This window comes from Panulirus ornatus, chromosome 51 (assembly GCF_036320965.1).
Source record: "Panulirus ornatus isolate Po-2019 chromosome 51, ASM3632096v1, whole genome shotgun sequence".
NCBI lineage: Eukaryota > Metazoa > Arthropoda > Malacostraca > Decapoda > Palinuridae > Panulirus > Panulirus ornatus.
The window spans coordinates 8,695,777-8,711,465 of NC_092274.1; the positions used below are offsets into that span (position 1 = coordinate 8,695,777).

Sequence of the window (15,689 nt, forward strand, 5' to 3'; positions counted from 1 at the left end):
AATAAGAAAGAGCACGCTCTCTTCAAAAATCTTTTTACTTAAAAGGAGTCCATCTTGTCCCTGTTTTCATGAGTAGCATAGCCTTGGAGCTGTAGGAGCCCCAGATGGGGGTTCCTGAGATTATATCAACAAGACCTCTTTCACAAAGGGGTCCTGGGGTAGTATAATAATAACAGAATCACAGTTACTTATCCTGGGATAATATAATAATAACAGAATGAGAGATCACAGTTACTTACAGAACGGCTTTCCAGTTGCAATGATTTGCTTTCTTCCCAAAGTTTTCTGTTCTTTGTATCCTGTTCTATTAAGTGTTGTACTTTCTTGTCTAACGTGAAGGCAGCGCTCTTTCTCTTCTTTGATTCAGAAGCTCCTTTGGACTTTCCCTGTAACAAGTCAATAAATTCTAAATCATTAGATACTGAGACATAAACCACTTTCTTCTCTACTTCTCCATACTGTGGGAAAGAAAATGAAAAGAAAAAGTATGGTTCATACAAAATCTGGAGTCCATATTCGTCATGACAAATTTTAGTGCATGGAAACCAACAATGCTCAACACATTCAAAATACTTATTAGTAACATTATCTTTGATGCATCAAGTGTTTGCCTTCAGCCTGAATTACATGAAGACATGCAACCAAACTGTGAAAGAAACAAGGGTACTACGATAAAGTAACCAAGTGAAGAAAGACAATAAGTAAGGGAGCATGATAAGGGAGCATCACTGGAAAATCATTAACACAAATCACAAGATGACATTGTTCAGTCTGAATTTACATATCTGCACTGTTCTGTCCATAAAAGGTACACCACAAATCGACAAAAGGGTGCAAACATGAGAAACTTCAGCATTGATTAACCAATGTATGATTACTTACTTCAAACACTAAGATGACAAACCAGTTGTGACTTCTGTCTTTAGTTACATATCTACATTCATACTAAAAATGCCTCCACAGTATATGATTACTTTCCTCTCATCCTTTGTTGATATACTTCTAACGATTATAATTTCACTCAAGCTGTCAATCTCTTTTTGCTCTCTAATTCTTCCAGATGTACCTTAATCCACATTTTCGTACAAAGTAATTTGTTTTGTTAACCATCTTCAGCTGTTGCTGAGCTACACCTGCTCAAGAGTACACTGTGAATGAAACGTCACCTTTAGTGAGGCTGTATTCACCGTCAGTTAGCAAAAGGGAGCACAGTCTTGGAAAAGAACTTGCAACCTTGGAGCTGCAGAAACACCAGTAGATGGTCTGGGGCAGTTATGAATGAGTAAATAAATGCTATTCTTCAAGAAAAAGAAATGTTACATTGCCAAAGATTCTCCTTTTCTGGTTATACAAAATGACAGATGGATCCTTCAAATCTAAGGCAATTCTAGACACATGTACTTCCCTAATGGTATCAAGTCTAAAGCAATCTAACATAATCAACTTTCTCAGTCTAATTTTGAAACTTGATCCCCTTCCACTTGGCTATACTGAATATTCTCTTTCCCTCTTTACAGACGTTATGAGAAATTTGGTTTCTGATCCCATTAGCTGGCTGCTTGCATACCAGCCATTAGCTAGACCACATAACACCCAGCAAGTAAATGCATTATTCAATTACTGTGTAGCTGGTGGCAACTTAAGGGCAGGACATTGTGATGTTTATTTCTTTTGCTAAACTGAAATGTTTTGGAACGCTTTATCATATAACCTGCTCATCACTATTTTTTGGGATAAAGCACTCAACTTTTTTGAAAAATTAGGAAAAGTAATTTGTCCAACTTGTTCATATGAAGTAAATTGATTTCAGAACATTCAGTGCTCCTTAAAATGCTATCATTTTCAAAATGAAGCTCAAAAAGCTATCTGGTTGTTATCTGTCTGCCTTGTAGGAGGTAAACATTTTAACAGACCTGTCACGTGAATATGTGCGACATGCTTTATTCGTGATTTTGGACTTTTGATGCATACATGCATGACTTCTGCAGATTTTTGTACGAAAAACTTATGCATCACACTGCATATAATTCTGTCAAGCAGTACCTGAGACATCATGCTCCTATTTATTTATTTTATACTGTTGCTGTCTCCTGTGTTACCGAGGTAGAGCAAGGAAACAGATGAAAGAATGGCCCAACCCACCCACATACACATGTATAAACATACATGTCCACATACACACATATACTTCCCACGCATTCCTCACGTGTCGTAGAAGGCGACAGGAGCCCGGGGGGGGGTTGTTGAAACCCTCCCCTCCTTGTATTTCAACTTTCTAAAAGGGGAAACAGAAGAGGGAGTCACGCGGGGAGTGCTCATCCTCCTCGAAGGCTCAGATTGGGGTGTCTAAATGTGTGTGGATGTAACCAAGATGAGAAAAAAAAAAAAAAAAAAAAAAAAAATTATGTTCCTACATGGTATAAATAAAATGACATTCCCTAAACCCTCTGCTTTTGGCTACCAGGACCTCCTATTCAGCACCGTCTCTTCAAGAAGTCTTCCGATTTGTAGGGGCTGGCATCCTCAATGACATATTTGCCATGTTGAAGTTTTACAGCTTCTATCAGGTTGCAGAGCTGGAGACGTTTGCAATGTTGTGTGTGCTCAGAACAGAAAGGAGGAAAGACATGTACTGGCAGTCTGTGAAGTGATGCTGAGTATAGAGCCTTGTTTCAAGCTCTACCACAATTGTAGAAAATATCAGTAGAGTGTAATATATTTACATAAGTACCACTGTGATCTCCCTTTATGGAGGTAGTGCCTTACTTGTAGTTAGAATATATAAATTAGTTTTAAAAGCGATTTTCTTATTTCATTACTATAGGCTTCTGACAGGGTGTGGCACTGGGGGTCTCATCTCTAAGCTTTTGGCTTCCTTCCCTTACTTTGCTCCTTCATATCTAGCTTCCTCTCTGACCGATCTATTTTTGTGGTTGTTGATGGATCAGCCTTCCCCTTTTTCTCCATCAACAGCAGTGTCTCTGAAGTTTCTATCCTATCCATGACACTTTTTCTCCTTTTTTCAATGATTTCTTCACCTCCACAAAAAATCTAATGCACTCATATGCTAATGACTCAACACTGCATTCATCCATATCCTCAATTCTGCTCCCTCTTCTCTCACTTGATCTGCATCTCATCTTGACTTAGTTTTCTCAATAAACTCAGACTCAGACAGGATATCATATTGGAGTATACAAAATCTTACTTTTAATGCTTCCAAGACCCAGTTTCCACTCATCTCTCTATCGCAAATTCCTCACAACTCTTGCCTCTCCTTTGATGGTTCTGTAATTCCACCTCTTGACTCAATGAATGTACTTGGTATTACTGTAACATTCACTCTTTCTTGGAAACCCCACATTACAGGAATAGCTATCTTCTTCTAAGAAACTGGGTGTCGTGTTTAGATGTCAAAACTTCTCTTCTGAACAGTTGCTCTGTTTATACAAGAGACTGATTGGTCTTTGTATGGAGTACTGTACTGCTCTCACATTTGGGTGGTTCTAGCTCTGCATCCTTACTTGACAGAGTCGAAAGCAGCCCGACTTATAAACTATCCCTAGCTAACTTCCAAACTTGACCCCCTTACCCTACACCACAATGTTGGTTCACTTTCCCCTATTCTATAGCTATTACTTTGGTTTTTGCTCCCGGGAGCTGGCTGCTTGTGTGCCCACACCACTAGCCAGCCCACCCAATACTTGGCAAGCTTCTACATCACATGATTACTATGTGGCCATCAGTAACTCAAGGGTGGGCCATTTTGATACTTGCTTCTTTCCCTACATGTCAAAGATTTGGAAATCTCTACAATCTCTACCTTACATCTTTCCTAATAACTATGACCTGCCACATTTCAAAAGACAGGTTCTTCACTTTCTCCAAAATTCAAAAATTACTTTCCCTTGTCTTTTCTTTTTCCAATTCATAATTCTCTCTATATTTCAATCAAGGCCCAGCCTTGATGTGGACATTTGTTCATGACTGCAGAAACAAAAAAGAGGTGAATTTACAGATAGTTCCTCAATTTATTTTACCATTATAAGCGGTTTTTGCTTTATTTTGCTTTCTTGCTGCCTCCCGCGTTAGCGAGGTAGCGCAAGAAAACAGACGAAAGAATGGCCCAACCCACCCACATACATACATAATTTATTATACTTAATCGCTGTCTCCCGTGTCAGTGAGGCAGTGCAAGGAAGCAGACAAGGGATGGCCCAACCCATCCTCATACACACATGTATACATAAACACCCACACATGCACACATACACACATATACATTTCAATGTATACATACACAGACATATACATATATACACACGCACATAGTCATACTTGCTGCCTTCATCCATTCCCGTCACCACCCCACTGCACATAAAACAGCATTCCCCCAGCGAGGAAGCACCAAGAAAAGACAAAAAAGGCCACATTCATTCACACTCAGTCTCTAGCTGTCATGTGTAATGCACCAAAACCACAGCTCCCTTTCCACATCCAGGCCCCACAGACCTTTCCATGGTTTACCCCAGACGTTTCACGTGCCCTGGTCCAATCCATTGACGGCACGTTGACCCCAGTATACCACATCATTCCAATTCACTCTATTCCTTGCACACCTTTCACCCTCCTGTATGTTCAGGCTTTGATCGCTCAAAATCTTTTTCACTCCATCCTTCCACCTCCAATTTGGTCTCCTGCTTCTCCTTCCTCCCTACACCTCTGACACATTTCAACACACCCTCTTCTGTTCTCTCAATCACACTTTTTATTTCCACACACGTCTTACCCTTTCATTACTTACTTGATCAAACCACCTCACACCACATGATGTCCTCAAACATTTCATTTCCAACACATCCACCCTCCTCCATACAACCCTATCGATAGCCAAAGCCTTGCAACCATACAACATTGGTGGAACCACTATTTCTTCAAACATACCCATTTTTGCTCTCCAAGATAACGTTCTCGACTTCCACACATTCTGCATTGCCCCCAGAACCTTTGCCCCCTTCCCCACCCTGTGACTCACTTCTGCTTCCATCCGCTGCTAAGTCCACTCTGGCCAAATATCTAAAACAATTCACGTCCTCCAATTTTTCTCCATACAAACTTACATCCCAATTAACTTGTCCCTCAACCCTACTAAACCTAATACCTTTGCTCTTATTCACATTTACTCTCAACTTTTGTCTTTCACACACTTTTCCAAACTCAGTCACCAACTTCTGCAGATTCTCACAAGAATCAGCCACTAGAGCTGTATCAATGGCGAACAATAACTGACTCACTTTCCAAGCCCTCTCATTCCCAACAGACTGCATACTTGCCCCTCTCTCCAAAACTCTTGCATTTACCTCCCTAACCACCCCATCCATAAACAAATTAAACAACCATGGGGACATCACACCCCTGCCACTAACCGACATTCACAGGGAAACAATCCCTCTCCTGTCTTCCTACTCATACACATGCCATACATCCTTGGTAAAAACTTTTCACTGCTTCTAGTAACTTACCTCCCACACCATATATATGCTTAAGACCCTCAGCAAAGCATCTCTATCAACCCTATCATATCCTCAAGCACTTAACTGTGGTCCATACATACACTGAATATCCTTACCAACCAATCAACAACACAGTCACCCCTTCTTTTAAAAAATTCAACTGCAATGTCATCCAAACCCACTGCCTTGCTGGATTTCATCTTCTGCAAAGCTTTCACTACCTCTTCTTTCTTAACCAAATCATTCTTCCTGACCTCTCACTTCGCACACCACCCCAACAAAAACACCCTATATCTGCCACTCTATCATCAAGCACATTCAACAAACCTTCAAATTACTTGCTCCATCTCCTCACTTCATCACTACCTGTTATTATTTCCCTCCTTGCCCCCTTCATCAACGTTCCCATTTATTCTCTTACCTTATGCATGTTATTTACCTCCTTCCAAAACATCTTATTCTCCCTCAAATTTAATGATTCTCTCACCCTGACTCATTTGCTCTTTTTCAGTTTTTGCACCTTTCTCTTGACCTCCTCCTGCTTTCTTTTATACATCTCCCAGTCATTTGTCTACTTCCTGGGGATAGGGGAGAAAGAATACTTCCAACATATTCCCTGCATGTCGTAGAAGGCGACTAAAGGGGGTGGGAGTGGGGGGCTGGAAACCCTTCTCTCCTTATATTTCAATCTCTAAAAATGGAAACAGAGGAAGTCAAGCGGGAAGTGCTCATTCTCCTTGAAAGGTCAGACTGGGGTGTTCAAATGTGAGAAGAAAGCAGGGAAAGGTAGTATGTTTGAGGAAAGAAACCTGGATGTTCTGGTTCTGAGTGAAACGAAACTCAAAGGTAAAGGGGAAGAGTGGTTTGGGAAAGTCCTGAAGCAGAAGTTGTGGGAGTATGTGATACAGTGTAAGAAAGCAAATTCTAGATTGATTTGGGTAAGACTGAAAGTGGATGGAGAGAGATGGGTGATTACTGGTGCATATGCATCTGCTCATGAGAAGAAAGATCACAAGAGGCAAGTGTTTTGGGGCAGCTGAGAGAGTGTGTCAGCTGCTTTGATGCACAAGACCAGGTTTTAGAGATGGGTGATTTAACTGTGAAGGTGAGTAATGCCACATGCATCTTTTGTGAAAGCCATCACTGCTTCCCTAAAATCATCTCATTCCTCACCCACTCCCCTCATGTCCTTTGCTCTTACATTTTGCCATTCTACACTCAATCTCTCCTCGTACTTCCTCACACAAGTCTTCTTTCCAAGCTCGCTTACTCTCACCACTCTCTTCTCCCCAAGATTCTCTCTTCTTTTCTGGAAACCTCTACAAATCTTCACCTTTGCCTCCACAAGATAGTGACCAGACATCCCTCCAGCTGCCCCTCTCAGCACATTTTTTACACGCCTATCAATTAACGTAGTCCAATAATGCCCTTTGACCATCTCTCCTACTCATATATGTATACTTATCTCTTCTTAAACCAGGTATTACCAATCACCAGTCCTTTTTCAGCACACAAATCAACAAGCTCTTCACCATTTCCATTTACAACATTGAACACCCCATGTACACCAATTATACCCTCAACTGCCACATTACTCATCTTTGCATTTAAATCACCCATCACTATAACCTGATCTCGTGCATCAAAGCTGCTAACACACTTAACTGCTCCCAAAATCACCCACCTTTCTCTGTCCACTTTCAGTTTTACCCAAATCAATCTAGAATTTACTTGCTTACACTCTATCACATACTCCCACAACTCCTGCTTCAGGAGTAGTGCCACTCCTTCCTTAGCTCTCATCCTTTCACCCAATCCCTGCCAAGACTTTCTTAAGCCACTTTTCCCCTTTACCCTTGAGCTCCGTTTCACTCAGAGCCAAAACATCCAGGTTTCTTTCCTCAAACATACTACCTATCTCTCCTTTCTTCTCATCTTGGTTACATCCACACACATTCCAACACCCAAATCTGAACCTTCGAGGAGGATGAGCACTGCCCGCCTGACTCCTTCTGTTTCCCTTTTTAGAAATTTGAATACAAGGGGGGTCTCCCACCTCCTTTAGTCGCCTTCGATGGCATGCAGGAAATATGTGGGATGGGCCATTCTTTGTCTGTTTCCTGGCGCTACCTTACTCATGCAGGAAACGGCAATCAAGTACAATAAATAAATAAAAATAATATTTTTTCATACATATTTGCCATTTTCTGTGTTAGTGAGGTAGCATCAAGAAAAGAGGACTGAGCCTTAGCGGGAAAATCCTCACTTGGCTCCCTTCTGTTCCTTCTTTTGAAATATGTGGGAAGTTTTCTTTCTACACTATCCCCATATAAAGAGTTAATGGGATGGCCTTGATTCGGGCTTTAGTTTGAAAAAAAAAAAGAAAAAAAAAAGTTTCTGTGTGTGTGTCCAGTTGAAAGGATCAAGCCTTTGTCTTAAGTATTGTGGGTACCTATGCTATCTTTTCCAGTATATTTCCTTGAGGAAAAATGAATCATCTTTGAACTGAAGGCCTATCAATGAATCAACCTCCTGCCTTCAATTTCCGGATGATTATCTGCCTAGCAAAGAGTTCCCACCTGCTTGTACTTTCAATACATTTTCTGCATAAAAACAATTGGTCTGAAAATATCAAAGGCTCTTTCAGATCAACTCCAAAGATCTACAGTAACTAAAATGTGCTATGAGGATTCAGCCACTAGCCACCATGATTAGAGTGAATACCAGTGGATGAAATGATTACAAGGATTTTGCTTACTAATTTATAAACAATTACCTTTATTTCTGAATCCTGGCAGCTTTTTCTTTTATTAGATTTATTTTTCTTCTTTTTTGTGTCTTCCTCATGATCGGATCCGCTGCCTTCTTTGAGAGCTGCTGCATCTTTCTCCCTCTGTGCTTCCAGGTAACCATCAGGAAACTAAAATGAAAAAGGCTTTTAAATAAGTGGTAAAACAGATATCAGCAGTGGAATGCTTTATCCTGGATGCCCACAGAATCAATAAAAAAAAAAGTACGAAAACTGTCCTTACTTGAAAAAAAAATGTTCGTATACTACTCATACGGGGCCAAACTACTGCTTTCACAGTTTTTCAGATTCCAAATCTTCCCCCAGTACTGCTTTCTCCATCTCATCAAGCATCAATAAATACAAATTTCTCTTGTTTATACTTACTTTGAAGCAATCATCTTTTTTTTTCACATTTGTTATCACTAAGGATACAGGCAAAATAATAAAAAAGACAATCTGCTGCTATGGCAAAATGCGGAATTTCATTGTATGAGCAATCGTAACCCATAATATAAGAGAGGTTATGTTTATGAGGACTTCCTAAGTATGGGATATACATTTGACTACTCAGCCTAAAAACCACTTACCATAAACTTACATCAAATTATTTAAACATTACTCTTTGAAAATGTGCGAGGAAAAGTGGTGATGGCTTGATGTTAAGTGTAGAGTAAGGGTTACTAGAAAAGAAAGGGAGGGGCACTACCATTTTCTACATAACCCCCTGAATTATTTGTTTAGCAACTAATCAAATAGAGGGGTTGAGGTTTACCTATGACTTTGGAAGAAAAATCCATGTGGATGCCTCTCTTTCTCTCCATAAAGTTCCCTGTAGCTATGTAAAACATCTGTAAGCACAATTTGAGACTAAGAAACTTGTTAGAAAAGATACCAAGTGTTGGAAATAAGTCATGAGTAGTGGCTGAGTAGCCCTTGACATCTTAAAAACATTTGACAAGGTATAACATAAGTTTTTGTTTTCTGAAGCTCCTCCTTTTGGCTTTTCTGTTTCTCTCTCTTCCCTAATACACAACTTCCCCTCTAAACGGTCCACTGCAGAAGTCCTTGATGGGGTAACTTTCCCTCTTATTCTATCACCACTGTTGTTCTACGGTGCTATGTTGTATCACCTACTCTTTTTCTTCACTCCATGAATGATCTACATATAACCCCATTCACTCTTATGGTGATGGTTTAACTTTAAGCACTTCAATTTACTTCTCATCCACATCTCACTCTATTTCTTATATTCTTTTTCTTACTAAACACATCTCTCAACCAGGAACAGTGAAGCATCTTAAGAAGAACTTAACAAAAACCTGGTTTATTTCAAGAGTGCCAAAACACAATTCTATCTATCAGTGATGGGTGATTTAAATGAAAAACTAAGTTTATGTGGCAGCTGAGGGTGAAAATGAGGGAAGTTGGGTATTGAGTAAGATGAAGAGAAGTGGTGAACAGCTTGTGAAGTTGGGTGCTGAAAAAGAACAGGTGATATATCAGGAGATGTATAAGAGAAAGCAGAAGAAGGGCCAAGAGGAAGGTGCAGGTGCTGAAAAAGGAAGCAAATGAGAGGTAAGGTGATTAAGTGTCCACAAATACTTTGGAAGGGGATTAATAGTGAGAAAACAATAGAACAAATGGGAACATTAGTGAAGGGGGAACATGAGGAAATGGTAACAGGGACTAATGAGGTTCAGAGGAGATTGAGTGCTTTGATGTATTGTTGAATGTGTTTAATGACAGGGTGAAAGATGTAGGGTGTCTGAGTTGGGAAAGTATGTGAAGTGAGAGAGAGAGTCATGGCAAATGGTTGGTGAAGAGAGAAGAGGTGGGGAAAGCCTTGTGAAAGATGACATGTGGTTGGAGTGGATGGTAATATAGTTGAATTTCTTCAGGAAGGAAGTGACTATTTGGTTGATTAGTTAGTTAGGAATAGGGGAATGCTTGTATAATGCTACTGTATAAAGGCATACAGTAAAAGAGGCAAGTGTTTGAATCAAAATTGTACAAATTCATTAAGTGAACCTGGTAAATTATATGTAAGAATGGTGACTGAGAGGGTGGTGGCATGCACAGACCACCAGACTGGAGAGGAACGATTTGGTTTCAAGGTAGAGGATACATGTGCCAGGTGTCTGCTTGAAAGAATGTGTGAGAAATACTAAAAGAAATATAATGGTTCATGTGTGGCTTTCATGGAAATGGAGTAATTATATGATAGGATTGATAGAAGTACCTTGCAGAATTTGTTAGGAATATATTGTATGAGAGGAGTGTATGGCATTTTATCATTTCTTTGAGTAGGTAGAGACAAAGGTGAGGGATGCAGGTGAAGGAAGGTCTCTTGCTGGGGTGTGTATTGTCACCATGGCTGGTTAATTTGTTTAGGATGGAGTGTTGAGGAAGGTAAATGCAAGGGTCTTGGAGAGAGGGGTGAGGGAGCCTGAAAAGTGAATTAGTTATTTGCAAAGGTGGCAGATTCAATTGAGAAACTGCAAAAGTTGGTGCTTTGCTAGGGAGATTGTATGAAAGGAGAAAGCTGAAAGTCCACATCAATTAAAGCAAGATTTTTTGGGTTTATTAGAAAAAAAAAAAAAAAAAAAAAAGAAAGAAAAAAAAAAGGTTAGTTCGAGTGAATGTTTGTATGAAGAAAACTTGGATGACGTGAAGTGTTTTTGATACCTGGGAGTACACAAAGAATGGAACCGTGGGAAATGGACTAAACCAATGGTAGGGTTAGGTGGGCACATTTAGGAATGTGTAGAAAGAGATGTAATCATCTGTGAGGCCAAAGATGGATGTGTCTGATGGTACAGTAGTCTCAACAGTACTGCTAAACTTAACAACCTTACTTTTATTCACATCAGCTCTCACCTTCCCTGTTTCACACTAGCAGCATTTCTGATTAGGGAAAGGAAAAAAGAAGTTACAGAATTTACTGAATCAATATTGATGGCTGTGCATGTAGAGAAAAGGACTTAAAACATACAAACACACACAAAGTGATGACAAGAGAGGGCAGGGGAGATTAGAAGGAGCAATTTTGGCAACAAATCAACAGAACAAAAAGAGTGAGGAGAGGAACGGGGATGACACACACAGAGGTACACTGGACTCTGAGTGAAGTAGGTGAGAGAATAAAATGCAATGTTAGAAATGAGGTAATCAAGGAAGTGTATAGGCTACTTGATGGAAGGTTTAGAAATGTGCAGAACATATAGGACTACTGATTGCTAACTAAAAGAAAGATGCAGAAAAAGTTAAGAGACAAGGAGGTTTACACTTCCACACTGCAAGATCTAGCTGAAATGAAGGTGGCACTTACAATCACCAACATTAATAAATTAAGATGTTGATAGACATAAATTCCCAATTACTTTTGAAATAGAAGTTCATTCACCATTATCAGGTATCAGGAGGTTTAGTGACAGCAGCAAAGTGAGCCAGCACTTCAATGGTTGTCAAGTCGCACTCTTCTGACCCAGGTCGCTGTCTTTTCTTTCTGCTTCATTCACATGTGGACTATTGGCATTCTGCCCTCAAACATATGATCTCTCCTGGTCACACACCTCATTCTTCATAACTCTATATTTTCCTTTGGTAACATGTGCTAGCCCTGCCTTTTGGATCCAGAGTACTTAGCAGGGGCATACATAATCACAATCATACATACTTGCTTTGACTGGTTAAACCTATCTACATCTCTGACGCCTGTTCCCTTCTAGGTGGCCACAGCAATAGTCTCCATAACTAGTGAGCTCCAGTGCCATCCTTAGCCTTTACTGCCTCACCCTTAATATGCCACTAGTAGAAGGCAAGTCTAGTGCGGCATTTGCAGAGGCTCCTACCAAACGTTCCTACTGACTACTACTGTCTAATGCTCTTGCCTAATGTTCCTACTTACTACTTCTACCTAATGTTCTTACCTAATGCTCCCACCTACTACTTCCATCTATTGTTCCTGACATTTTGCCAAAAGGCAGGGCTAGCAAACAGCCCTCACCACAAGAAAATTTTAGTTATGAAGAACGAGCCGTGTGAGTTGAGCATTGTCAAATGTTATGTGTGACATGGAGCGATTGCATGTTTGTGGACAGAATGCCAGTAGTCCATGTGTGGGTGAGGCAGAAAGAAAAGACAGCTACCTGGGTCAGAGGAGTGCAACTTGACAAATACTGAAGTGCTGGCTCACTATGCAGCCATCATTAATCCTCTCAATACTCTGGTGGGTGGTACTGGTAATATATCCATGGTCGTTAACTGCATACCAACTACTCCTATAACTAGTTAAACAAATGCTTCATGATGGGTTCAGCAACAAAGGTTTTCTACTGTGCTGACAACATGTATATATGTGCAACTATGTGCCTCTTGGGGAAGGCATACATGAACTACATGCCTGAGGTCATATATAACTGGAAGTGGTCATCTATCTGTATTTATCTATACCTTGATGCCTATTCTCTTTGGGAACTCCCTCAAGTGGGTAGCCATGGCAAAAGAGTTCAATAATCACATCCTTCTAATCATGGTTCTCAGTGAAACTTTAAGTAAAAACCATGTGGGCCCTAAAGAGAGAGTCTAAATCACTATGAACTTCACTGGTACGCAGTTCCTGCCTCACACACTTAGGAACAGAGCCCTACACATGTACGGAATATATGCTAATGTTTCTTACCTTTCCAAACATCCTAGAACAGCTTTGAGCCATACACTTATGTCACTGGAAGTAATAACATACTATGATGTTTCAAAATTGTTAGTTACCCTACAAATCCTATGGTAGAGGAAGGTCTCTTATTGGAGCACATGTGGCAGTGGTGATAGTGAAACCCATGTGTATGGCGGCCACTTTTATAAGTGCATGGCTACATATCAAGAAATAAGATGCAGTCATGTTGTAAAGTAAGGATTTAAAAAGATATGTTGATAATTATCACAAAGTTTTATCTGGGACCGGTGATTACAATTACATGGTGGATATAGGCTTACAACCGGCTGAGAAACCTTTGTACCACTTGGATAATTTAGAGGGATTACAGCTGTTAAGGAGGGTTTTCCTTTTATGATGTTTCACGTCTTTTCATATAGTACTGAAATAACTAAAAAAGTCAGTTCATTTTTTTTTTCAACAGTTTTTAAAACTTAGGCTTGGGGAAATACATACTGACATGCTGAGGACTAAAAGGGTTGACCTTCAACTTTACTGTGGTCATGATGTGGTCTACATTAGGTACTCTTAATACATCATAGAGATGACTCACAGTATCTAAAGAACTGAATGGCATATGACCCTTAGCTGGTTTGGGTTTTCCCTGAGTTATGCTAGAACTTTACCTGACATAACTTGAAGAAAATTCCACCTTAAGCCATGGAACTTAATAGTTGTTTTTGATATTTTGCAAAACTATCCTTTGTTACTTCTAGTAACTGTACTGCATACAGGCAACAAAGTATTTCATAGAACACTCAGCTTTTGTATGGGTTTAATGATTTTCTTTTATTGGTTTAATGATTTTTTTTTAAGTTTTCATTTGCTGCACAACTGATGGTTTGTACTTTAAAAGATAAGATGTACTGCAGTCCCATTAATTCATGTATAGGTTTTATGACCCTGGGAAGTATCAAGATTACAAAACGATATTCATATAGTGGGCCTTAAAGTCTATGGAATCTGGAACCTCTAGTTCTGATAACAGTGGTATGAGATTCATTCATAAATTTGTATCTTTTATTTTTCCCCCGAGACAAATGCAAGCGCAACAAGTAATGTTAACATTCACTCACTGCACAACATGTGGCCAACTGGCATTCTGTCCACAAAAAACAATCTCTCTTTGTCATTGTAGCACTTGAAAACACTTAACTCACGAAGCTCATTCTTAGTAACTCTAGATGTTCCTGCGGTGAGCACTATGTGCTAGCCCTGCCTTTTGGCAAACTGGTTGGAGCAGTAGACAGAAGTAGTAGGTAGGATCATTCAGGTAGGAGCATTAAGTAGAAACATTAGGTAGAAGTAGTAGGTAGAAGCATTAGATAGTAGTGGGCATTAAGAACATTAGGTAGGAGTTTCTGCAAACACTGCGCTAGACTTGCCCTCTGCCAGTGGCCTGTTAAGGGTGAGGCACTAAATGCTACGAAATGGCAATAAAGTTCTTCAATGATGGAGACTCTGTTGCCATGGCCACCCCTATGAGGGAGTTCCAATTGGAACAGGTGTCAGAGATATAGATAGATAGATACATAGATAGATAAATAGACAGTTCCTGTCATTTTTAGTTGACTAATCAATTCATTCTTTAAAATCTGCCAACTATTCACATCATAAAACCAGCCTCCATTGTATAAATCTGAATCTAAAGTAAACAGTTAAACCACAGGAAATTTCAAGAGAATCAGCAAAACAGTTGCATACAAAATGTGTTGATGAATGCATCATGGATAGGTGACCCATTAAGAACATACAGAAAAGAAATTAAAAAATGGAAGCAGCAGCTATTTCTAATTCTCATTTGCATAACTAAAATAAAACTGGATGAAAAAACCAAGTTATTCATCTAACACTGTGGTTAGGTTTAGTCCTACAGCAACAACACGATTCATAGATCAGTATAAAGTATTGTTGTGAAACCAGTAGTGGTCTATCTTCATGGATTTTTACCTTGCTTACCTTAATTACAGTCACAAAACTTCTTTTAATAAGAAAAAAATATAGATTACAATATTAAGTGTATTTTTGATACAAAACAGACCTGCATTTCTAATCCCAATTCTTTAATCCTCTTCTTGCCCTCTTTAGTCCATGGTGCAGGTGTGGGGTCATCACGGCGCAGAAGGTACCTCCATACCTTGAAGCCACTTCTACCCTTTTCTTGCCAGTACTTCACTATTTTGTAGATGCCATCATACCTTGACCAGAAATAATCATTTGAGAAATGCAAATAAAATGATGAAACCAATAGTAGTAGTAGTAGTGCTACTACTACTAATTTTTTTTTTTTCTTTTTTTGCTTTGTCGCTGTCTCCCGCGTTTGCGAGGTAGCACAAGGAAACAGATGAAAGAAATGGCCCAACCCACCCCCATACACATGTATATACATACGTCCACACACGCAAATATACATACCTACACAGCTTTCCATGGTTTACCCCAGACGCTTCATATGCCCTGATTCAATCCACTGACAGCACGTCAACCCCGGTATACCACATCGATCCAATTCACTCTATTCCTTGCCCTCCTTTCACCCTCCTGCATGTTCAGGCCCTGATCACACAATATCTTTTTCACTCCATCTTTCCACCTCCAATTGGGTCTCCCACTTCTCCTCGTTCCCTCCACCTCCGACACATATATCCTCTTGGTCAATCTTTCCTCACTC

At 39.8% G+C, this 15,689-nt stretch overlaps 1 protein-coding gene across 1 annotated transcript in view; it reads right to left on the reverse strand.

Moving 5' to 3' along the window:
- Positions 1-15,689, reverse strand: part of LOC139764923 (E3 ubiquitin-protein ligase UHRF1-like) — a 116,043-nt gene that overhangs the window by 5,978 nt on the left and 94,376 nt on the right. The window contains exons 10-12 of the mRNA XM_071692002.1: positions 15,060-15,216; positions 8,290-8,433; positions 240-386 (exon numbers count right to left, since the gene is read on the reverse strand). Of these exons, the coding sequence (XP_071548103.1) occupies positions 240-386; positions 8,290-8,433; positions 15,060-15,216 (448 nt within the window). The remainder of the gene's footprint in view (positions 1-239; positions 387-8,289; positions 8,434-15,059; positions 15,217-15,689) is intronic.